This window comes from Dermacentor albipictus, unplaced genomic scaffold (genome assembly GCF_038994185.2).
Source record: "Dermacentor albipictus isolate Rhodes 1998 colony unplaced genomic scaffold, USDA_Dalb.pri_finalv2 scaffold_22, whole genome shotgun sequence".
Taxonomy (NCBI): domain Eukaryota; kingdom Metazoa; phylum Arthropoda; class Arachnida; order Ixodida; family Ixodidae; genus Dermacentor; species Dermacentor albipictus.
In genome coordinates this window covers 5,818,386-5,836,842 of record NW_027225576.1, presented here as the reverse complement: position 1 = coordinate 5,836,842, position 18,457 = coordinate 5,818,386, and the positions used below count along the sequence as shown (strand labels likewise).

The window sequence follows — 18,457 nt, the reverse complement described above, 5'->3', positions numbered from 1 at the left end:
TCCTTAACCGGCAGTTCAGTAGTGTTTAATGAAAAACATGTTATTGCGATGTTACTAATTAATAATGAACATCGAAAGTTAAAATTGTTGTCCACCCGGATGTAGCACGAAGCTGCAAAGGAAACCCATACGGGGTCTCTCAGAAATAACCTTTCACAGATGAGGAAAAAGTTCGTCCTGGTCCATAACTGATTGGCCACCAATAATTATTATTAAAATATATGTGCACATTTCGGGAAGCAGTCCTGTAAGCTAAACATGACTGAGCTAATATCAACTACTACGTTAATTAGCTAGAAATGAAATTATTTTTGTGAACTTTAGTTGTTGGGCTTCCTTTCATATACATATGCAGTAGACGAATGATAGTTAAGATCAATCTGGAGCCTCCACCCAGTGTCCACTTTGTCGTCACATATAAATCCTTACGACGAGGCTGTAGTAGTCGACGGGAATATCATACCGTCAACAGTTGTAATAATTTCGAGAAATTTGCCAGAAAAATGTCAGACTGTGTGCGCTGAGATACATTTTCTTTTAGTTTATCTTTTTTTTTTCTTAATCAGTGTGCTAAAGTATGTTGTACTATTTCTCTAGTTCGAGTCACTGCCCTGGGAACCAAAAAAAAGTAAACTGAGCGTGTTAAATATCTGCATGATAAATTGGACATCAGAAGGTTATTGAATTAACTAATAAATAATTATTATTATCTGAGGACTGGTCTATGTGGGCTAAAATGGGCTAAAGTGAAAACTTGGGCGAGCTGGTGCGACATATTTGAAATTATAAAACACCGCAACAAGACGAGAGATCGGACGAAGAAAGACGCACAGTGGGGTTATTTGGCGGGTGGGTGAGTGAGGGGAGGGGGGGGCTTCAATTTGTCTTTCAAGTGATTGTAGGGAATCACTAGAATGGAAAATAAATCAATAAAAAATGTAACACCCTAGTATAACACTCCTTGAATGTACCAAGTGTTTTTAATGTTTTCGCTCCCTCGACTTCGTCCTGAAATCTCGACCACTCTGGCCTAATACATGGAATTCCCTTACACGCACGTCTTTGTTCCTGATATGAGCCAAGTTTTTTTTTTTCTTTTACGGGTTAGGATTTCCTTGTAGGCTCTAAGGGGATGAAGAAAAAAAATGCGATAGGTGAGAGGTTGCCGCCCAGTTTCACATTTACAATAAGAGAATACTGAAAGTGAACGACCTACACCTTCTCGTAAAAGTGAAAGATGCTTGAATAAGTGGCAGTTATACGGCACTGCAAACAGTTCACCGAATAAATAAAGTTACACGCGCTATTCCGTCATATTTGGAGTTCGACGTCCTAACGTTACATGAGGGATGCTGTACAGCCGAGCGATTCGGATAAATTGTGGCCTCGTGGAGTTCTTTACCACGCTTAAAAAGCGCGGTACACGAGCGTCTATGAATTTCACTGCAATCATAATGCGGATTTCGCGGTCGGGAATGAAATCTGCGACCTCATTCCCGGCAGCCCAGCAACCCTAGAGCCACTCAGTCACCTCGGCTGGTGTTCTGCGCTTTGCCGTTTGAAGCCAACTGCAAATGGCATCTTTCTTTTTTGTACCAGGTTCTAACAGTCAGGAAAAAACTTTCGTGTATTCACAAGGTATGGTGACAGATATTTTCCTTATTTTTTAACAGCGGGTGAAAGTGGATCGCTTCCAGTGTTTGCATGGGTACGCAAGGGATGATCGGCACTCACGTTTTCAATGCTTCCAGAATTTGCGGATGTCCAGCGCTGTCCGACTGAAAATATCCGTGCTTCTTGACGATGTCTGTCCAGCCTGAATGAACACGTCACCTTCAGTCACTTCATTATACATTCAAGTATTGTGGCAAAATGAAAAGCGGGGTTGTGGGTCTGAGAAGGGGGGGGGGGGCGAATTTGGGCTTCTCCCCAAAGTAAGGACAGAGTGGCGGAAGAAAGGTTCAATAATGGAAGCGCTTTTTTCTGCACGTATACAGTAGCGGTTACTGCACACGAGATAAAGCGACATACAGATTTTTAATTGATCAAACTTCGTTGTCCATTAATTTCTTACCTTGCTGCTCGCGTTTTGACATTCCTGCCCATGTTATATATTTGTTCAAGTGGTGTACGGGAGAGCGGCGAGATGAACAGAAAATTTGAAATCTTCATTATTATTTTTTCATACACGGCTTTACAAAAGTAACTCCATTTGCATTTAGAAGTACCGTTCAAGAGACCGATACCAATGACAGCCCCGTCTATGATGATGCGCACTAAGGCCTAAAAAAACTACCAGATGGCCCCAAGGACAAGATTAATGAATATTATTGGTCGTATCTAAGGAAATGAAAATTTTCAAGTCAACGTTTAATTAAGTTTTTTTTTATTATAAGCGTGGAAACAAAATTAGCAGTGGGCCTCGCTTGAATCTTGCCTTAGCGGACACTAAATATGACGGAGCTATGATTTGGGAAGTAAACAAAAATTCTGGAAGCAGGCGTTCTTTTTTTCATTTTGCTGCTAGCTTTCGACGGAGCAAAATGATTCGATCAGTGTGAGAAAAAAAGGCGCTCTCTCCAAACGAAATAACGAAATGAGCCAGAACCCGTTACACACTCGCTGTCGACGACAATGTTTTTAGTATTTAATCAATATGGAGATTGGAGATGGAGATATGGACACCGTCGAAACTTGTTGTGACTGCGGTGTGTACTCCAGTGGCATTCCTCTGTCGCGCTTCCCTGAGAACACTGCGCCAGCTAGCGCCGCCGCCGCGAAACCTTCGTGTGGCCTCCGAAATGCATGGGACGCCGGTGCGGGTGAACGCCGAGAAACGCGTCACGCGGCAACCGGGCTCCACTCTCCCGCTCCTTTCTGGATGCGCCGCGCCACCTAGTCGCGCCGCCGAGAAGTCTGCGCGAGACCTCCGAGACGAGAAGCGTGGCGCACCGGTGCCTGCGAACGCCGAGAATCGCTCCTTCGCTTGCCGCACACACAGTGGCATACGCTCTACCCCCCAAGTTGGCGAGAGGTTTATTGAAGTGTGATAGATACCCAGAGAATTCACGCACCGCTCGCTAAAGCGTTGACGTGAAAGTCGTTCATTAAAAAACGGCAAATACCAAGTGCATTCTTGGCGCAGCCTGCTAAAGCATCGGGTTTCTGTCCTTGTGGAACCGTTGTGGCATGGAGATCCTTGTTCATGGGCCTTGTTCATGTCGTGTGAATAGCAGAATGCTCGCGCTTCACCTGCTTATTCAATGAAGGGAGACCATCCATAGCTCCTTAATTTTTTCTTGCTACTTTAATAGCATCGGTGAAAGGTGATCGAAACACTATGCTTCACAGTACGTGAGTACCAGCTGCGCATTCTTCTGAGCAAATTCCAACAGCCTTTCCTACGCAGCAAGTTTCCTCGTGAGCCCTGCCCCCCCCCCCCCATAACATAGTAAACTCAGATAATAAAGCAAGGTTCACAACAAAACTGCCGAGGTCCCCTTAATAAAAACGCACATTTTACTTACGTCAAATATTTGTATATCTATCTATTAATACCTGTGTTTACTACAATTGAAAAGATCCTGCTTCTGCTTCTTTTAGGACTAAGAAAGGAGAGAGAGAGTTGCCCCAGGTTATCAATATTGTTGGCGCCCTCCACTCTTAAACACATTACGATTGATTATGCGCTCTATAGTAGCCTCCACTTACGTATATTCGTTAAGCATCGGGCCCGTGTGCAAAGTAGACGCGCACAACAAAAGACAATGCACAGAGTGAAAAGTAAATAGCGACGCGCGGAACGCCAAGGCAGAAGAACAAGAACCGTTCGGCGGAGTAGCGGAGAAGGACAGAAACAGTGTATGAAAGTCGCTCACTTCTTAGGCCGTTGCTGGCCAGGTATCCACGCCGGCTGTTGCACAGCCGCCGGGCCTCCGACCAGGTGCCGGATACACTCTGCGGGGCGCAGTGGCGCGGACTGCACAGCAGGTGGTGCCTATCCGTGTGGACGTCGAACGCTGCGTGGACAGAGCAGGTGACGCAGGCAGTCGCTCCCAGCATTTCTGGATCACGGCACTTCACAAACAGAATACAGCGACGTCATAGAGCTTGTGGTCTATGCGGCTAACTACGCGGGCTTTTATGCAACCATTGTTAATGCGAGTAAGTTATACAGCGGGATCCACGTTTCCATAGTAAATTTATCCCATTATCGCTTACATTCTCCGGGGTATCTGTTGCTGCTCCTGACGCGCCATATCCTGAGTAAACACATATCCTTGTCTACTGTGAACAGAAGTGGCTTTCTGGAGTTCTTAATGAAAGAAGTTAGCGCTGCTTTTTACAACGCTCGACTTGTTGATCATGAGCAGTTTTTTGGGCTCAGATTGAACAAGATATGCCGGCTGACTGCATGCAAAACTACGGTATTCGAGGACACATTGTGCGGGAAAGGTGCTCTGGATGATCGTTTTCAATGTAAAAGCTATCATTCTTTCAGTATGATGACGGGCGTTTCTTTCTAAGGAAACATGTCATAAACAGCCGATTTGAGCTGTCAATCTTCTTGGTGTTCTCCATATCTATGGTCTACCTCAGCCTCCCTGTTTTACTTGTCACGGTTATCGATGCTGTCTGCCCACTGATATTATTTATAGTTTCGACATGCCACTTATTGTCCTCATTGTTCACAAATTTATTTCGTCTACCGACATGCGCCCCTTGTTCTTCATGATGCGAGCGCCACTTCCCCCTCGCACACTCGTTTGCATGTCAAACTCACAGCAAATCTGCAGGAGTTCAGACTTGAGAGTCCAGAGGTGTGTGGCTTCGATTACCTGTCATGCAAGGATTTAGCTCTGTTTCAGTTATAGATAACAGCGGATGATCGAAGAGATTTCGAGAGATTCCGTGAGTAGCTAGGCGAAACATCGTGCTAAAGAATCCGCACATCGTATGCGCTATCCGGTATAGTTAATTTCCATCCTCTCTGAACTGATTGAAAGAGCAAGCACATTTACACCACTTGCTCCCTTTGAAATTTTTTATGAGAGCTTAATGAGCTCGTGCACCCGGGCAAGACAAACTACGTCAAGTATTTGAGCAGCCACGGAGACACATACATTTTGCTTAGCAGACACATTGTAAAGTATGTACAATGTGCTGTACGTCGTATACGTACGAATATACAGTATACTTATTCAGTACACCTCTGTGTTCAGATATAGAAGAAAGAAATTCGCGCCAGGAGCGTGGATGTGCTGTCGTGTGCATGCAAGCCCTGCATGGAAAGCAGTACAAGTTCCCTTCTGGTGCATCACTTGCCTATAGCTCGATTGAAACGCTACCTAGAGAATTTGTGATTAGCTATGCAATTACTGATTTTGCCCTTTTCTGGTGTCCACAGCGATAGGTAACCTCAACATATGATTCGGATATCTCGCCTCCGCCATTTAAGTTTCCTGCAATAAATTTTCGACACTACCGCTAAAACTCTACGGTACGAATAGTTCGGCTAAAATAACTACCACGTGTAAAACTTTATATGGAATTTGCCTCTTTCCCAAAAGGCGTGTTATTCTGCAAAAGCCTGTTTGAAGAAATGTCTGCTGCACACGTGTTGGCGCACTGAAAACCACGTCCTTATTCGGATACACAGGCTAGCCAATGTAAGTATTACTTACACTGCATACGCTCACGCGGAAAAGCTGCCAAGTGAAGCGAAGAAAAATTGGTTCGCTGCATATAGGTTTGCATCAAAGTTTGGAACTGGCAATAGTGAGAACGTCAAGGAACGTTTTCAAATATGGCGAAGCACGTACAGTACAGCCTAGTCATCGCATAACTTTTCTCATAGCGTGCTAGCTTTCCTTGGTTTGCTATCCGAAAGTGTCGGGCGCATTCACCTATTTCGGCAATGTGGAGGACCGAAACCTAAGCACTTGCTCGACAGCTGTAACGTCTCTTGTTAGTCCTCACTTCTAACACCGAAACAAAAGGCTGATCTGAAAACATCGGCAACGTCGAACTGAGACTTTTTTTTTTGCGATCGCTGCTGAAAGCAAGGGCGCATTCAGATTTAAGCCGACGCTCCCGGCGCTCCGTGGGCAGTGCCGCGCTGCTGCGCTATAGCCGCGCAAGTTATGCAATACCCGAAGCAAAAATAGCGCGTATACGTAACCCCTGTAAACGCTTCTCATCCCGTCTTCCGCATACGCAATTTAGAAACATTGTTTTCTACCTTAAGCGATCGCTTTGCGAACGCTCTGCTAAAGCTGTCCAGTAGCGGGTCGCACACGACGGCCGCGCTTGTGCTCGGAAAATATTACCTCGAGATCGTGTTCCTGCCTTGCACGTCGACTCGTCAAACGGTGCCCATGTTGGTTCCGACTCGAAGGTCATATCGCAATAACGAGGAACGACATGGTGGGATTCTGGAAAGAAACAGAAAATGCTGAGGTCAGTCCGAAGCTATATTGCAGTTCAAGGGCGCGGTGGTGTTGCGAGACAACGGCGTTCTTTTGTTGTTGTTCGACAGTTTGCGTCAGGGGTGCTGCTTGAACTTCGCCCGGCGGCGAAAACAAGACGGACGGCGTCTAAAAAATTGACGCCGCCGGCGAGTCTGCCCAGAATACTATTTCCGACGGGTGACCGAACTTCGCTGCCGGAAGCGTCAAATGCGCGGTGGTGCACGCGCCCCAATCGGGAGGCACCATTTCCGGCTGACTTGCCTGAAGGGAATGGCTGCCCCCGACGCTTCGTGGGCTTCACTCCTGCGGTACCCGCGGCACTGTTTTCTTGTGGTAGCAAATATATGCACCTCCTCCTCCCCCCCCCCTCCCCCCAAGGTGAATTGCCGCCGTCGCCGTGATACTCCGTATAAAGTCAAAGTGTGATTACATCGGCGCTGCTAGCTGTATGCGGTGGGTGTGAGTGAAAGGTGCCAGGATGAGAAGACGATGGTGGCTTGATCTCGCACGCACAGACGAGGAAGGCGGGAGTGAAGCGCGCCATCTTCCATCGTGCGCAAGGCACCAGTGAAGGGGTTGGGGGCGGGGAGGGGGGGACGTTTTACTCCGGCGGCAGCTGCGTATGGCGTACCTGAGTGCGGCCGCGCGGGCCTTATCTTGAAAGCGACGTGCGATAAGTGCGAAATCTATAGGTAGGCCGAGGGCTGATAGATTCGTGTGCGCTGTGTTCTCGCCGCTAAGTCAGCGTTGAAGCGAGCGGCAGTAAGAATGTCGATTCGCTCGCTGCTGGTGCCGCTTTTCCTTACGCCGACGTTTTGGCAGCGTGTGTCCCTGGTCATCAAACGAAATGTGTTTATGTTTGCCTGTGTGCGCGTCACAGCATGCTTGTTAGTTTAGTTAGCAAATGTTTACAACTTTATACAGGAAATAAAATTACTATCGTTCCTTCGTATAGCTGTCTAATAATTTTCTATCACTATCGATGCTTGGGTTTTTGGGCGAAACCGCTACATTTTTTTTCGTGCCATCGCTGGCAGCTCACCGCATTTAATCATGGTATCTTCTTTATTTAGAGATGGTCCACACTGGTTTAGGAATGAACGCCCAAAGCCAGGAGTTATTGAAGGCCGCACGACCAGACGATAAAACGTAATGGTCGCTGGCTTCGATCAAAGTGAAACGTGCGCACAGCTTGCACAATACAGTCTTGTTACGTGCGCAACTTAACACTACTCAGCCAACTCTCAATGAACATATTCAGCTGTGCGCCCAAGCACGTATCTAGGGGATCCGTGATGCCTATACTTCTTTTGGGATCGCAAACGCCAACACAGCAATCACCCGCAGTTTAGAAAAGAAAGGACCTTTTAGCAACCCACCACAGGTTACGCATTTGTTAGGCAGCCAATTTTTGTGCATCATTTGCCGAGAGCGACAGAACAAAGATATCTTAACACGCCAGGATCTGAATAAAAGCGCTACGAAAGTAATCAAACGAGCCTCTTGCTCACAACATATCAAAACGTCCGTCAGAATGCTAGCGTAATGCGAATTTTTTCTGTTCCTCTTCGTTTCAGTGCAATGGTACGGTCTCCGCCTGAGCTCGACTCCTGACTGCCGTAAACATTTTTTCAGAGCGCAGCTCTTAGGCGTCCGCTCCTGCGTCGGCGTAACCGAGGTAATGAGCGCAGCGGGTGGAAGAGCGAACGCGGACCGCAGCTGAGGATAAAAAATTACCGGCGATTACGTTACTTCCTAATGCGAAATTTGAGCGCAGCAAATGAGCTGTTTCACCTTTTCGATAGATTGAGGCAAAGAAATCGAGCAACACATGTATGCGCTATCACAGAATTTTTTTTTTATTTTTCACACGTATTCCTTTAACAAAGACTCCACTAACAGTTCTTGACAGTCATGAAGGAAGCTTTGTGGTCGGAGAAATCCGCTTCGGCGGTGCGAACGGCAGGGTCTTCTCGGCGGCGGCGATGAGCTTCTGCTTCAGCCTCGCTTACTGCTGGTTGCTCTCGACGGCGGCGATGAGCCTCCGCTTCGGCGGCGCGAACGGCAGGGTCTTCTCGGCGGCGGCGCTTAGCCTCTGCTTCGGCGACGCGTACTCCTGGATCATCTCGACGGCGGCGACGGTAAGCTTCTGCTTCGGCGGCACGCACCTCTGGATTCTGACGGCGACGGCGCTGGGCCTCTGCTCTGGCAGCTCGTTTAGCAGCAGCAGCAGCAGACGGAGGACTTCCATCGGTCGTCTCGCTCATGGCTCAGAAAGAACTGGCAGATAATTTCGCAGTGGCGAACGGCAGCGGCAATTTCGGCTCGGGCGGTGCACATATACAGATCCGCCGCCACCGATCTGGCTCTCTGATTGCCACCGCACAGGGAGAACGGCAGCGGCAATTTCGGCTCGGGCGGTGCACATATACAGATCCGCCGCCACCGATCTGGCTCTCTGATTGCCACCGCACAGGGGTTGCATTGGAGGAGGAGCGAAGAAAGGAATTAAGTTCGAGCCGGCGCTTTGACAACCGGAGACTCGCAGGAAGAGGGGGGAGGGGGGCGGCGTGTACACCCAGCGGCAAACGATGGGGGCAGAAGCGCGCGCAGCAAGCGGACAACACGATAAAGGGAGGAGGGAAGAGATAGCAGCGACTGACTGATGCCGCTGACGCCGATAGTGAGTCAACTCCAGCTGCGGAGTTGGTTTCAGGGACAACGCCGCCGATGCCGACACAAACAATATGATACTCTCGCTTCCGCAGCGCTAAGAACCAGGTCTAGCCGTGGGAAGGTGGTCACGTATTCGTCGACGTGCCGGGGCCTACGTGAAATAACCGGCGCGTCGGCAACTGAAGAGCACCCTATCCGCCACACAAGAACAGGGGGCGGGGGGACCCTTTCCTCCTCTTTCTGCATGGCGGCGACGGTGTTCTATGCAGTCACGTTATCTTGACTCTCTAGCGGCGTCAGCGGCATCCAGCGGTATCAGTCTGTCGCTGCTAGCGCTGGGGGGATGAAAGGGGGGCGGAGCTGGTTACGAGGCCGACGACAACGCCGACGACGACGCGAAACCCAGGAACGGACGCCAAAGAGCTGCGCTCTAAAAAAAAGCGGTGAGAACGACGAGAGTGCGAGGAGGAAAGCGCAGTAGGAGGGTATATGGCGAAAGCGTGAGAAGAAAAGCGCTGTGGTGCGCTAGACGTGCAGCGCGGCCACGATGACTATACAAGATGGCTGACGACAGAGTAGTGCGCGTCGTCTGGGAGGTCCGTCTGAGGCGGCTGCTGTGTATCGTGCCCAATATATCGCGAAATGAAAACAAGCACAGAGCTGCGCTCAAACTATCGAATTACGGAGTATCGAAATCATCTGTAAATTGTTTATTTTTTTCGAATTTCCTTTCTTTTTAGTTTTGTTTTAAATTCCAGAGTAGAGTAAACGTCGTAAAACACCCTTTCTGCCACATTTTTTAAAATCTAGACATGCTGAAACTTATCGGGAACTCTTGCTTAACTATAGAGACCTAAGAGCTTTCTTTTCCCATTTTTAATACACTAATAAAATTGCACAAATATTGTTTTCTAGTACAACAGGTAGAAAAATTATTCTGACTTGTTTCCATTACCGTGAGAGTCGTGCCCCACGCATAGCTACAATTCCAGTGGCACATGCTTGTTTTCCCAGGAATAGTCGCATGAGGGGTGGAGCAGCGAATATGCAGCGCTGCGTCGAGCTGCGTTTTCTTACGTGCAAACTTCGTCGAGAAAATTTGCTTCATGAGGGCCGGCATTTAAAGAAAAAAAGAAAGAACTTGCCGACGTGACACGTTACGCGAATATTCCGTAATGAGATATTATACCACCGACCGCGCCAATGTTAGGCTCCTCATTGAGAGTGCTTGATTATTAATCATGTGTCTCTATAAGAGGTTACGGCCCTGTGCGTGCTACGAAACATTGAGAAAGCATGCCGCACGAAGAAAATTATTTTATTTATTACACAAACCAATCTTTGCCAACGCACCACTTTTACAAGCAGACAGAATAATCCTTATGGTATGCATATTCATTGCACGACAGTTGTCACTAAAGTTAAAAGAGCAACTTTCGTTCACAAGCCATATGGAGGGTGTTAGCTGCATGATCATTTCAAACGAAGCCTTCTTTGCCTTTTCCCGCCTCTTGTGCGACTGCTGTCTACGGTTTTGTGCGGTCGGTCGTGCAAAGGTCTGAGCTCTGCTGGCTGCTGCCTTGAACGACAAGGTCACGAAAGTTCGGTGCTCGAACTCTCCTCATCGGCCATGTTCGTGTACTCGGTTCAACATAGTACCCCTTTTATAGCGAAGCTTTCTTTGCCCTCTTTGCTGCCGCTTGCTGCTATCTTACACGATGGGCTGATCTCAGAGACTGTGCGCAGTAAGGTGGTCCAGGCCAAGCGGGGACATTTTACCGGGTGCTTGTACGAGGGCTTTAAGTATTATTTAAAAATAGCCGTTCTGAAATAAAAGAGACGGTTCGTTCACAGACATGCCGTCAGAGGGCCCAACCATTGGGTGACGGGTGTAACGTGGTAATTAGTCGCTAATTAACAAAATTTATTAATTACCTTTCAAGCTTTTAGCTTCTGCGGGCTCGTCGTAATAGGGAAACTAAAGCGCGGAGCCGAAGCGAGAGTGCTGCAGCTCCGTGCTCCTCGCTGTTGCGGCGCCTTCGCTGCTGGGCGACGCAGGCAGAACGTCTCCTCGAAGGAGGCGGCTCTGCGCTCGCTGTAGCCTGCAGACAGTTCCGCGGGTAATCGCGTTGTTTCTAGATCCGAACGTTGATATAGCTTGCACGGGAGAGCTCGCTTCGATATCCCAATTACGACGAACTCGCGGAAACTAACAGTTTAAAAGTTCATTATTAGATTTAGCTAATTAGGGCGTAATTACACCGTATCACCAGTCACCGTGTGGTCGGTCCCTCTGGCAGCATGATTCCGATAGAACCACCCTTTTACTTCGGAACAGCTATTTTTAAATATTACTTAAAATTTTCGTAACAACACCCTGTCTATCACTTCCGGAGATAGTGAATAGCGAGGTGGCCCATAGCAAGAAGGGGCATTATACGCCTAATGGAGGTGCGTGGTTACACTTCTTTTTCCTAAAAAATTGTGCGCTGAGCGCGGAGAAGACAGAAACTCAAGTAAAGCTTATAGTCGGGCAACAACACCTTTCTTAAGCAGCGAACTGCGGCTCAGAAGGCGAGCGCATGCTTGCGAAGTGAATCAGCTTCAATACTTTGCGAAGAATGGAGCGGAATGAAAGGGCAGGATTGGTTGTAGACTCCAGGCTGAACGTGGTCGGCACGCAGGGATGAGGCAGCGGCATGACCGTGTCGTTTACTCCTGCAAACAAGTACTTTGAGATATATTTCGTACAGATCAGCTATTCCGGTTCGGTGTGTTGTGTGTGCTATAGGCTATGGTTTCTGACAGACTTTCTGCGGTGTTGAAGCACGAAAAGCTTACTTTTAGCGATGTGTTTTCCAAGAAAAACGTGTCCAGCTTCGCCGTGATCTGTATAATTGCTAAAGAAAAGTACAGACCATGCTCTAAATACTCGATAACCAAGAATAGGCCATACACTAAACACTCTGTACTCGCTAAACAAGGACAGCCTCCCTGGCAAACGCCAAAAGGAAGCTTCCCCCGCCTTTAGGGATTACCACAGTGCTTGGAGCCTGCATACCTTTCTTGCTTCACTAAAGGCACCGCACTAAACTAGGACTACAGTTGTACAACACAATTGTGATCGGGCCGCATGTATCGCTAGTCTGTGTGAAATGACTTCAGCCAAGAGATTTTCATGAGCGGCGTGGCGCAATTCGCACATCAAAAGCTGTGTACATAACCGTGGTATAGTGCAGCCGTCCACTGCGACGCCGTGGTGAGTGCACAACTCACCAGTCAGGCATGGTGGCGTTGATTCTGCGAGTCCGACGTGGCCTTCCGCGTGGAAAGTGAAAACTCCTTGTTGCAGGAAGTTACAGTGCACTGTAGAGATATATAGACCGAGAAAAAGAAATCAAAATTTCAAAATTGTAGGAATTCTGGGTAAGCCTTGGACAATAGCAATAAGAAGGTGCGAATCCTATACTTGCAATACACATACCGCCATGGCTCTGCCACTGCCGTCAGTACACACGACAAACACCACTTGACGTTGTTGTTGATTATGGTACTGGTACTGACATGGATGTCGCCGTCATGGTTATTGTGGGGACCAAGGCTGCTGCGGCCAGCAGGACCTTTGCTCTAATTTGATCCACTCAATCCCCGGTATTGTCAAATCGCTCCTCCCAATAGTGGCTTAAAGTCAGTGTCGTCAAAAAAACTTTTTAAAAAAAGAAGATACCTGCGCCATCGCCCATCTCTCACTACATCTATGAATTACAAGGGGTCAGTATACATGTTGGAGGCTGTCCACAGGTACTCCCCGCTATATATCTTAAGTTTCAGGTCAAGTCTTTCAGTTCACCGTACAAGGACGAACGCACAGGCCCAATTAGAGCGTGTACGGCAGGTAAAGCGTTTTGGCATAGAGCACTGCACAATAAGATACTGCTTGAGCCGCAAGAGTCGACAGAAATCTGGTCTCATCTGGGTCCGAGCACCTCTCTCCTCTCCACCAATAGCTAAAAGGGAGTAAGATTCTCCATTTTACTCACTGCTTCAATTTCAGTTAACAAACGTTAACGCTACCAGGCAGTTCCATTATTTTGGGCACTCACATACCCGCCGCGGTTGCTCAGTGGCTATGGTGTTGGGCTGCTGAGCACGAGGTCGCGGGATCGAATGCCGGCCCCGGCGGCCGCATTTCGATGGGGGCAAAATGCGAAAACACCCGTGTACTTAGATTTAGGTGCACGTTAAAGAACCCCAGGTGGTCGAAATTTCCGGAGTCCTCCACTACGGCGTGCCTCATAATCAGAAAGTGGTTTTGGCACGTAAAACCCCATAATCTGGGCACTCACATGTCTAAGACTAGAATATTGCCCGTGGCAGAAGCGCTATTCCGGATATTCAGCGCGATTACTTCGAAAGGTGGACACTACTTACACTAAAAATCACAGTGTGTAAAAACCAATTTTGAATATTCGGCCAATTGCCTTCAGCCAGCACACCAGGGCTGAGCATGCGTTTCGATATATCCGTCCCCTAAAGGTACTACGAACAGCATTAGCTTCCGGTATATTTTTGCTAATATTTTAAGTACGTTTACGAGCGTAGTCAATGGTGCGACCCGCAAAGTCACCTCAACGAATGTCAAATTCATTCAAGTGAGCGGACAAGAGGACGGAGTACTGCGCGCGGCCCAACGTGACGCGGTAAAACGTACCCGTCATTCCGCCGCGGCATTGCAGGCGCAAGAACCAACAGCGAAAACAACAACGATAAATAAACGCAAGTGGCGCAACTGAAGAAAGATAAAACGGTACTTACAGACATCAGTAATATTATTAATTGCAACCAAGTTCTCGAGAGCGGTGCTATCGTTGAAGACGTCGCGCTCTCTTCCGTTGGCGTTTGCGATGGACGCAAGTTCGGGTCGTTTGTAGTACAGAAATAGGCTGATGTTCACACGGTCGGCGTCATCTCTGTAACGAAAGCACGAACGCAAAAACGCTGCTTGCAAGAACGCATGAACACAGATGACGGTTCTTAGCGGGTATCGAATATTCCCCGGTCACTTGCTTCAAACCTTCGAAAATGCGCGTACAAGCGATGCACAGTGCATGCGTACAAACAGGCACGGCGCACACGAACAGGAAGTGTCTATCCATTATGCGCACCACATGCTTCTTTGGATTGAAGGAAGGGGAGGGTGGGGGGGGGGGGCTGACGATCATAGCCTTTTCTCTTTTCCTTTCTTTTTTTTTGATCCAATTATATCGAGAGAGCGTCCCAACATGATCGCACAATGCCGCATAACTAGAGTTCGATCCTCTCTATATAACCATAGCCACCGGGCAGGCTTCAGCATGTCCTTCTAACGACGACAAACAAAGCGAATAAACGAGCAGCACCTTCGTGGAGCCCTTGAAAGATGTAGGGGTTTTCGGCAGGCTACGTTTTTATGTCTAAAAAAACAATCGATCCCAGCGCATGATCAACCCACGAAAGAAGGTGAAATTCATGAAGAGCTCTCAATCACGCTTGTGTAGATTTGGTTACCTTTGAAGAAAATGGCCCACTGATAAAAAAAAAGTGAGCTTCTTGCTACTGGTATTCCCAGTGGCTGTTTTTTTGTCGTTTCTTGCAAATACAGCTAAACCTTTACATACAGCATGGTACAAAAAGAAATATGGAACAACAATAAGAACATAAGGAACTAAATAATTTTGATTTCTACATAAAATAAAATAAAAATAAGTTACTCACAATGTTCGCAGATGACGAAAAATCCCCTTGCTGTCACAACAATCAAGAAGTATAGACTTAATAGGGAAGCAAGATATCCGAGAATGTGGCGTTGAAAGCCTGGTCATTTAACTAAGGCAGCAGGATTTTAAATAAGAAACCCCATCATTGCCTCGCTAGTATTGTTCACATTAGTGTCCAGTTTCCTTTCACTTCCGGGGACATTGTCTAAAATTATGTGGTATTTGTTTTCTTAATTAATCTACAATATGTGTCGACTGTCGGAACATTTCACGGTGTATCGCTTGGTTTGAGCGAGCCAAAATGACACGCCAATTGACAAATAGATTCAGTCTCTCTTTTTTTTACATTATTTTAATACTGAGCAATATCTCGACATGTAGCTGTCTTTGATAATTACCGATGCGGTAAGTAAAATTGTGGAACTCTGATAAGTCGATACATAAAATAAAAAAATTCGGTAGAAAAGTACAATCTGTTTGCTGTGGTTACTGGCAGAAATCATCATCATCAGCCTGTTTTATGTCCACTGCAGGACGAAAGCCTCTCCCTGCGTTCTCCTATTACCCCTGTCCTGCGCCAACCGATTTCAACTGGCACCCGCGAATTTCCTAATTTCATCGCTCCACCTAGTCTTCTGTCGTCCTCAATTACGTTTCCCTTCTCTTGGTAACTAGGTTGGCTTCAGAGGCAGCAATTTAAGTGGGAGGCAAGGCACCAAGGCAACCAGTAGGCAAGCTCTCCCAAGTAACAAAGGACCTAATAAAGAAACGACAAAAAGTGAAACTGTCAAACTCAAAAGATTAGAATAAGATAGGATTAACGGAACTGTCAAAACTGATCAACAAGGCGAAAATAAGTGATATTCGAAACTATAACGTGAGAACGACTGAAGAGGCCGTAAAAAATGGACGCAGCCTGAAATCAGTGAGAAAGAAACTTGGCATAAGACAAACCAAGATGTATGCACTGAATGATAAGCAGGGCAATATCATCAGCAATCTGGAAGATATAGTAAAAGCAGCGGAAGAATTCTATACCGACCTGTACACTACCGAGAGCAGTCAGGATACCTCAGTTAGGAACAGTAATGAACAGGATACACAAACTCCTCCTATATCTAGCGATGAGGTCAGAAGGGCCTTGCAAGACATGAAACGAAGAAGAGCGGCAGGAGAAGATAGAATAACAGCTGATTTAATCAAAGATGGAGGACAGATAGTGCTTGGAAAACTGGCGGCTCTTTATACGAAGTGTCTATCGACTGCAAGGGTCCCAGAAAACTGGAAGAATGCAAACAGTATAGTAATCCATAAAAAGGGAGACGTTAAAGAATTGAAAATTTATAGGCCCATTAGCTAACCCCCAGTATTATATAAAATATTTACCAAAATAATATCCAATAGAATAAGGACAACACCGGACTTTAGTCAACCAAGGGAACAGGCTGGCTTCAGGAAGTAGTCTACAATGGATCCCATCCATGTCATTAATCAGGTTATTGAGAAATCCGCAGAGTGTAGTAGGCATCTTTATATGGCTTTCATAGATTACGAGAAGGCATTTGATTCAGTATAGATACCAACAGTTATAGCAGCATTACGTAATCAAAGAGTACAGAACACTTACGTAAATACATTGGAAAATGTCTACAGAAGTCCCTGATCTTGAGAAGGAAATTCACAGAAGAATAAAAATGGGTTGGATCGCATACGGCAGACTTTGCCAGCTCCTGACTGGAAGCAAGCATTATCATTGAAAAGGAAGGAATGCAATCAGTGCATTTTACCGGTGGTGACATATGGGGCCGAGACTTGTAGACTGACAAAGAAGCTTGAGAACAAGACCGCGCAAAGAGCGATGGAACGAAGATTACTAGGCATAACGTTAAGAGACAGAAAGAGAGCGGTTTCGATCAGAGAACAAACGGGTATAGATGATATTCTAATTTACATCAAGAGAAAGAAATGGGGCTCGGCAGGTCATGTAATGCGCCGGTTAGATAAGCATTGGATGGTTACAGAATGGCAGAAATTGAGACGGGGATAAACGATATTGCCTTTTTAGTCCAATGTTGACAACGTCTCTTCGTGGTGTAATCACTGGCTGATAAAAGTAAACGTAAAAAATGTAAAATGACTGCGTTTTTGCGTCAAAGGGTTGTTAGTGCGCTTAACTACACAAATAGCGAGTGCATGTTTTTTCTGTAACGTCTACTCAACATTTACAAATTCACATGAGTGATAAGATATCATGGTAAATTGACATGGAATAAGGGACTAATGCTGTTGACCGAACACTTGGCTTTCAGCGACGTGATATTTCTCGAGCTCCCACTTCCTTTAAACTCATAATCCATGAAGCACCTGTACAGTGTAAACTAGAGTGTGCTTCATTAATTTGTGGTCTGTCTACAGCACATATCGGATATGTGCACAGACGTTGAGGTGAAATGCCTTAAGGACAGAGTCGCCACTCTCGAGTCCACCCTTAGCCTACGTGAAACCTTTGGGACAGACACACCTGACAGCATCCAGTCATTTTCTCGCCAGTTAAAAAACATAACTTCAAGGTGCGAGGACGCCAAGAACAGACTACGTAGATCAAATTTACTTTTTTTAGCATTAGCGATGAGCCCTGTGAAGATTAGACGACTTCAGAGCAAAAAGTCGTCAAACTCTGCGCTGAAAGGCTGGATCTTACCTTATCAAGCGACCAGTTTGGACGTGTGCAGAGAATTGGTCGATTCGCTCATGACAAATGCAGACCAATGATCACTAAGCTTGTCACATTTAAAGACCAACAGAACATTTTGGCTTCTGCAAGGAAGCTAAAAGGCTCCCACTTATCTATCCGCGAGGATTTCGTGCCAAGCACTCGCTTAGCACGAAAAAAACTGCTAGGATATGCAAAAGCACAGGACAAACCATGCAAACTTTCACTTGACAAGATGCGCATTACCAACAAGGAATACGTGTACGATGTTGATAGAGACACCGTCGTATTATGTAGCAGATAGCTAAAAAAATCTACAGGTGTACAGGTCCCTAAACTGCCCCCTATACTGACTCATCTTGCTTGCTCACAATATCGTACACTAACATATGCAGCATACTAAATAAGCGCCATATATTTTGTTCCTTTATAGAAGAAAGCAATCCCGACATTCTAGCTCTAACAGAAACATGGCTGCACCATGATGTTCCAGATAGTGACATATTCAGCATTTATCGGCATGACCGCAATGATAAAAAGGGCGGTGGTGTCTTGCTTGCAATAAATAAAAGGATTTCTTCTTATGAAATTGACACCTCATCATCACTTGAGATTATCTGGGCTGCCTGTCAAACCATTTGTGGAAACATATTAGTTGGTGTCTGCTACCGCCCCCCTGAATTGTCCCTTCCATTTGTTAATAAACTACGCGAAAGCATTGTTACTGCCATGCAGAAATGCTCGACTAGTTATGTTTATCTGCTTGGCTATTTCAATTTTCCCCAAATCAATTGGTCATGCTTGTCATCGTCGTGCAAGCGCGCAACCGATTTCATTGAATT

General features: G+C 46.5%; 1 protein-coding gene across 1 annotated transcript in view; it reads right to left on the bottom strand.

Moving 5' to 3' along the window:
• LOC139052429 (uncharacterized) overlaps positions 1 to 18,457 on the bottom strand; it is a 211,543-nt gene that overhangs the window by 55,291 nt on the left and 137,795 nt on the right. The window contains exons 12-17 of the mRNA XM_070529524.1: positions 13,962 to 14,116; positions 12,423 to 12,512; positions 6,330 to 6,434; positions 3,879 to 4,019; positions 2,686 to 2,958; positions 1,735 to 1,816 (exon numbers count right to left, since the gene is read on the bottom strand). Of these exons, the coding sequence (XP_070385625.1) occupies positions 1,735 to 1,816; positions 2,686 to 2,958; positions 3,879 to 4,019; positions 6,330 to 6,434; positions 12,423 to 12,512; positions 13,962 to 14,116 (846 nt within the window). The remainder of the gene's footprint in view (positions 1 to 1,734; positions 1,817 to 2,685; positions 2,959 to 3,878; positions 4,020 to 6,329; positions 6,435 to 12,422; positions 12,513 to 13,961; positions 14,117 to 18,457) is intronic.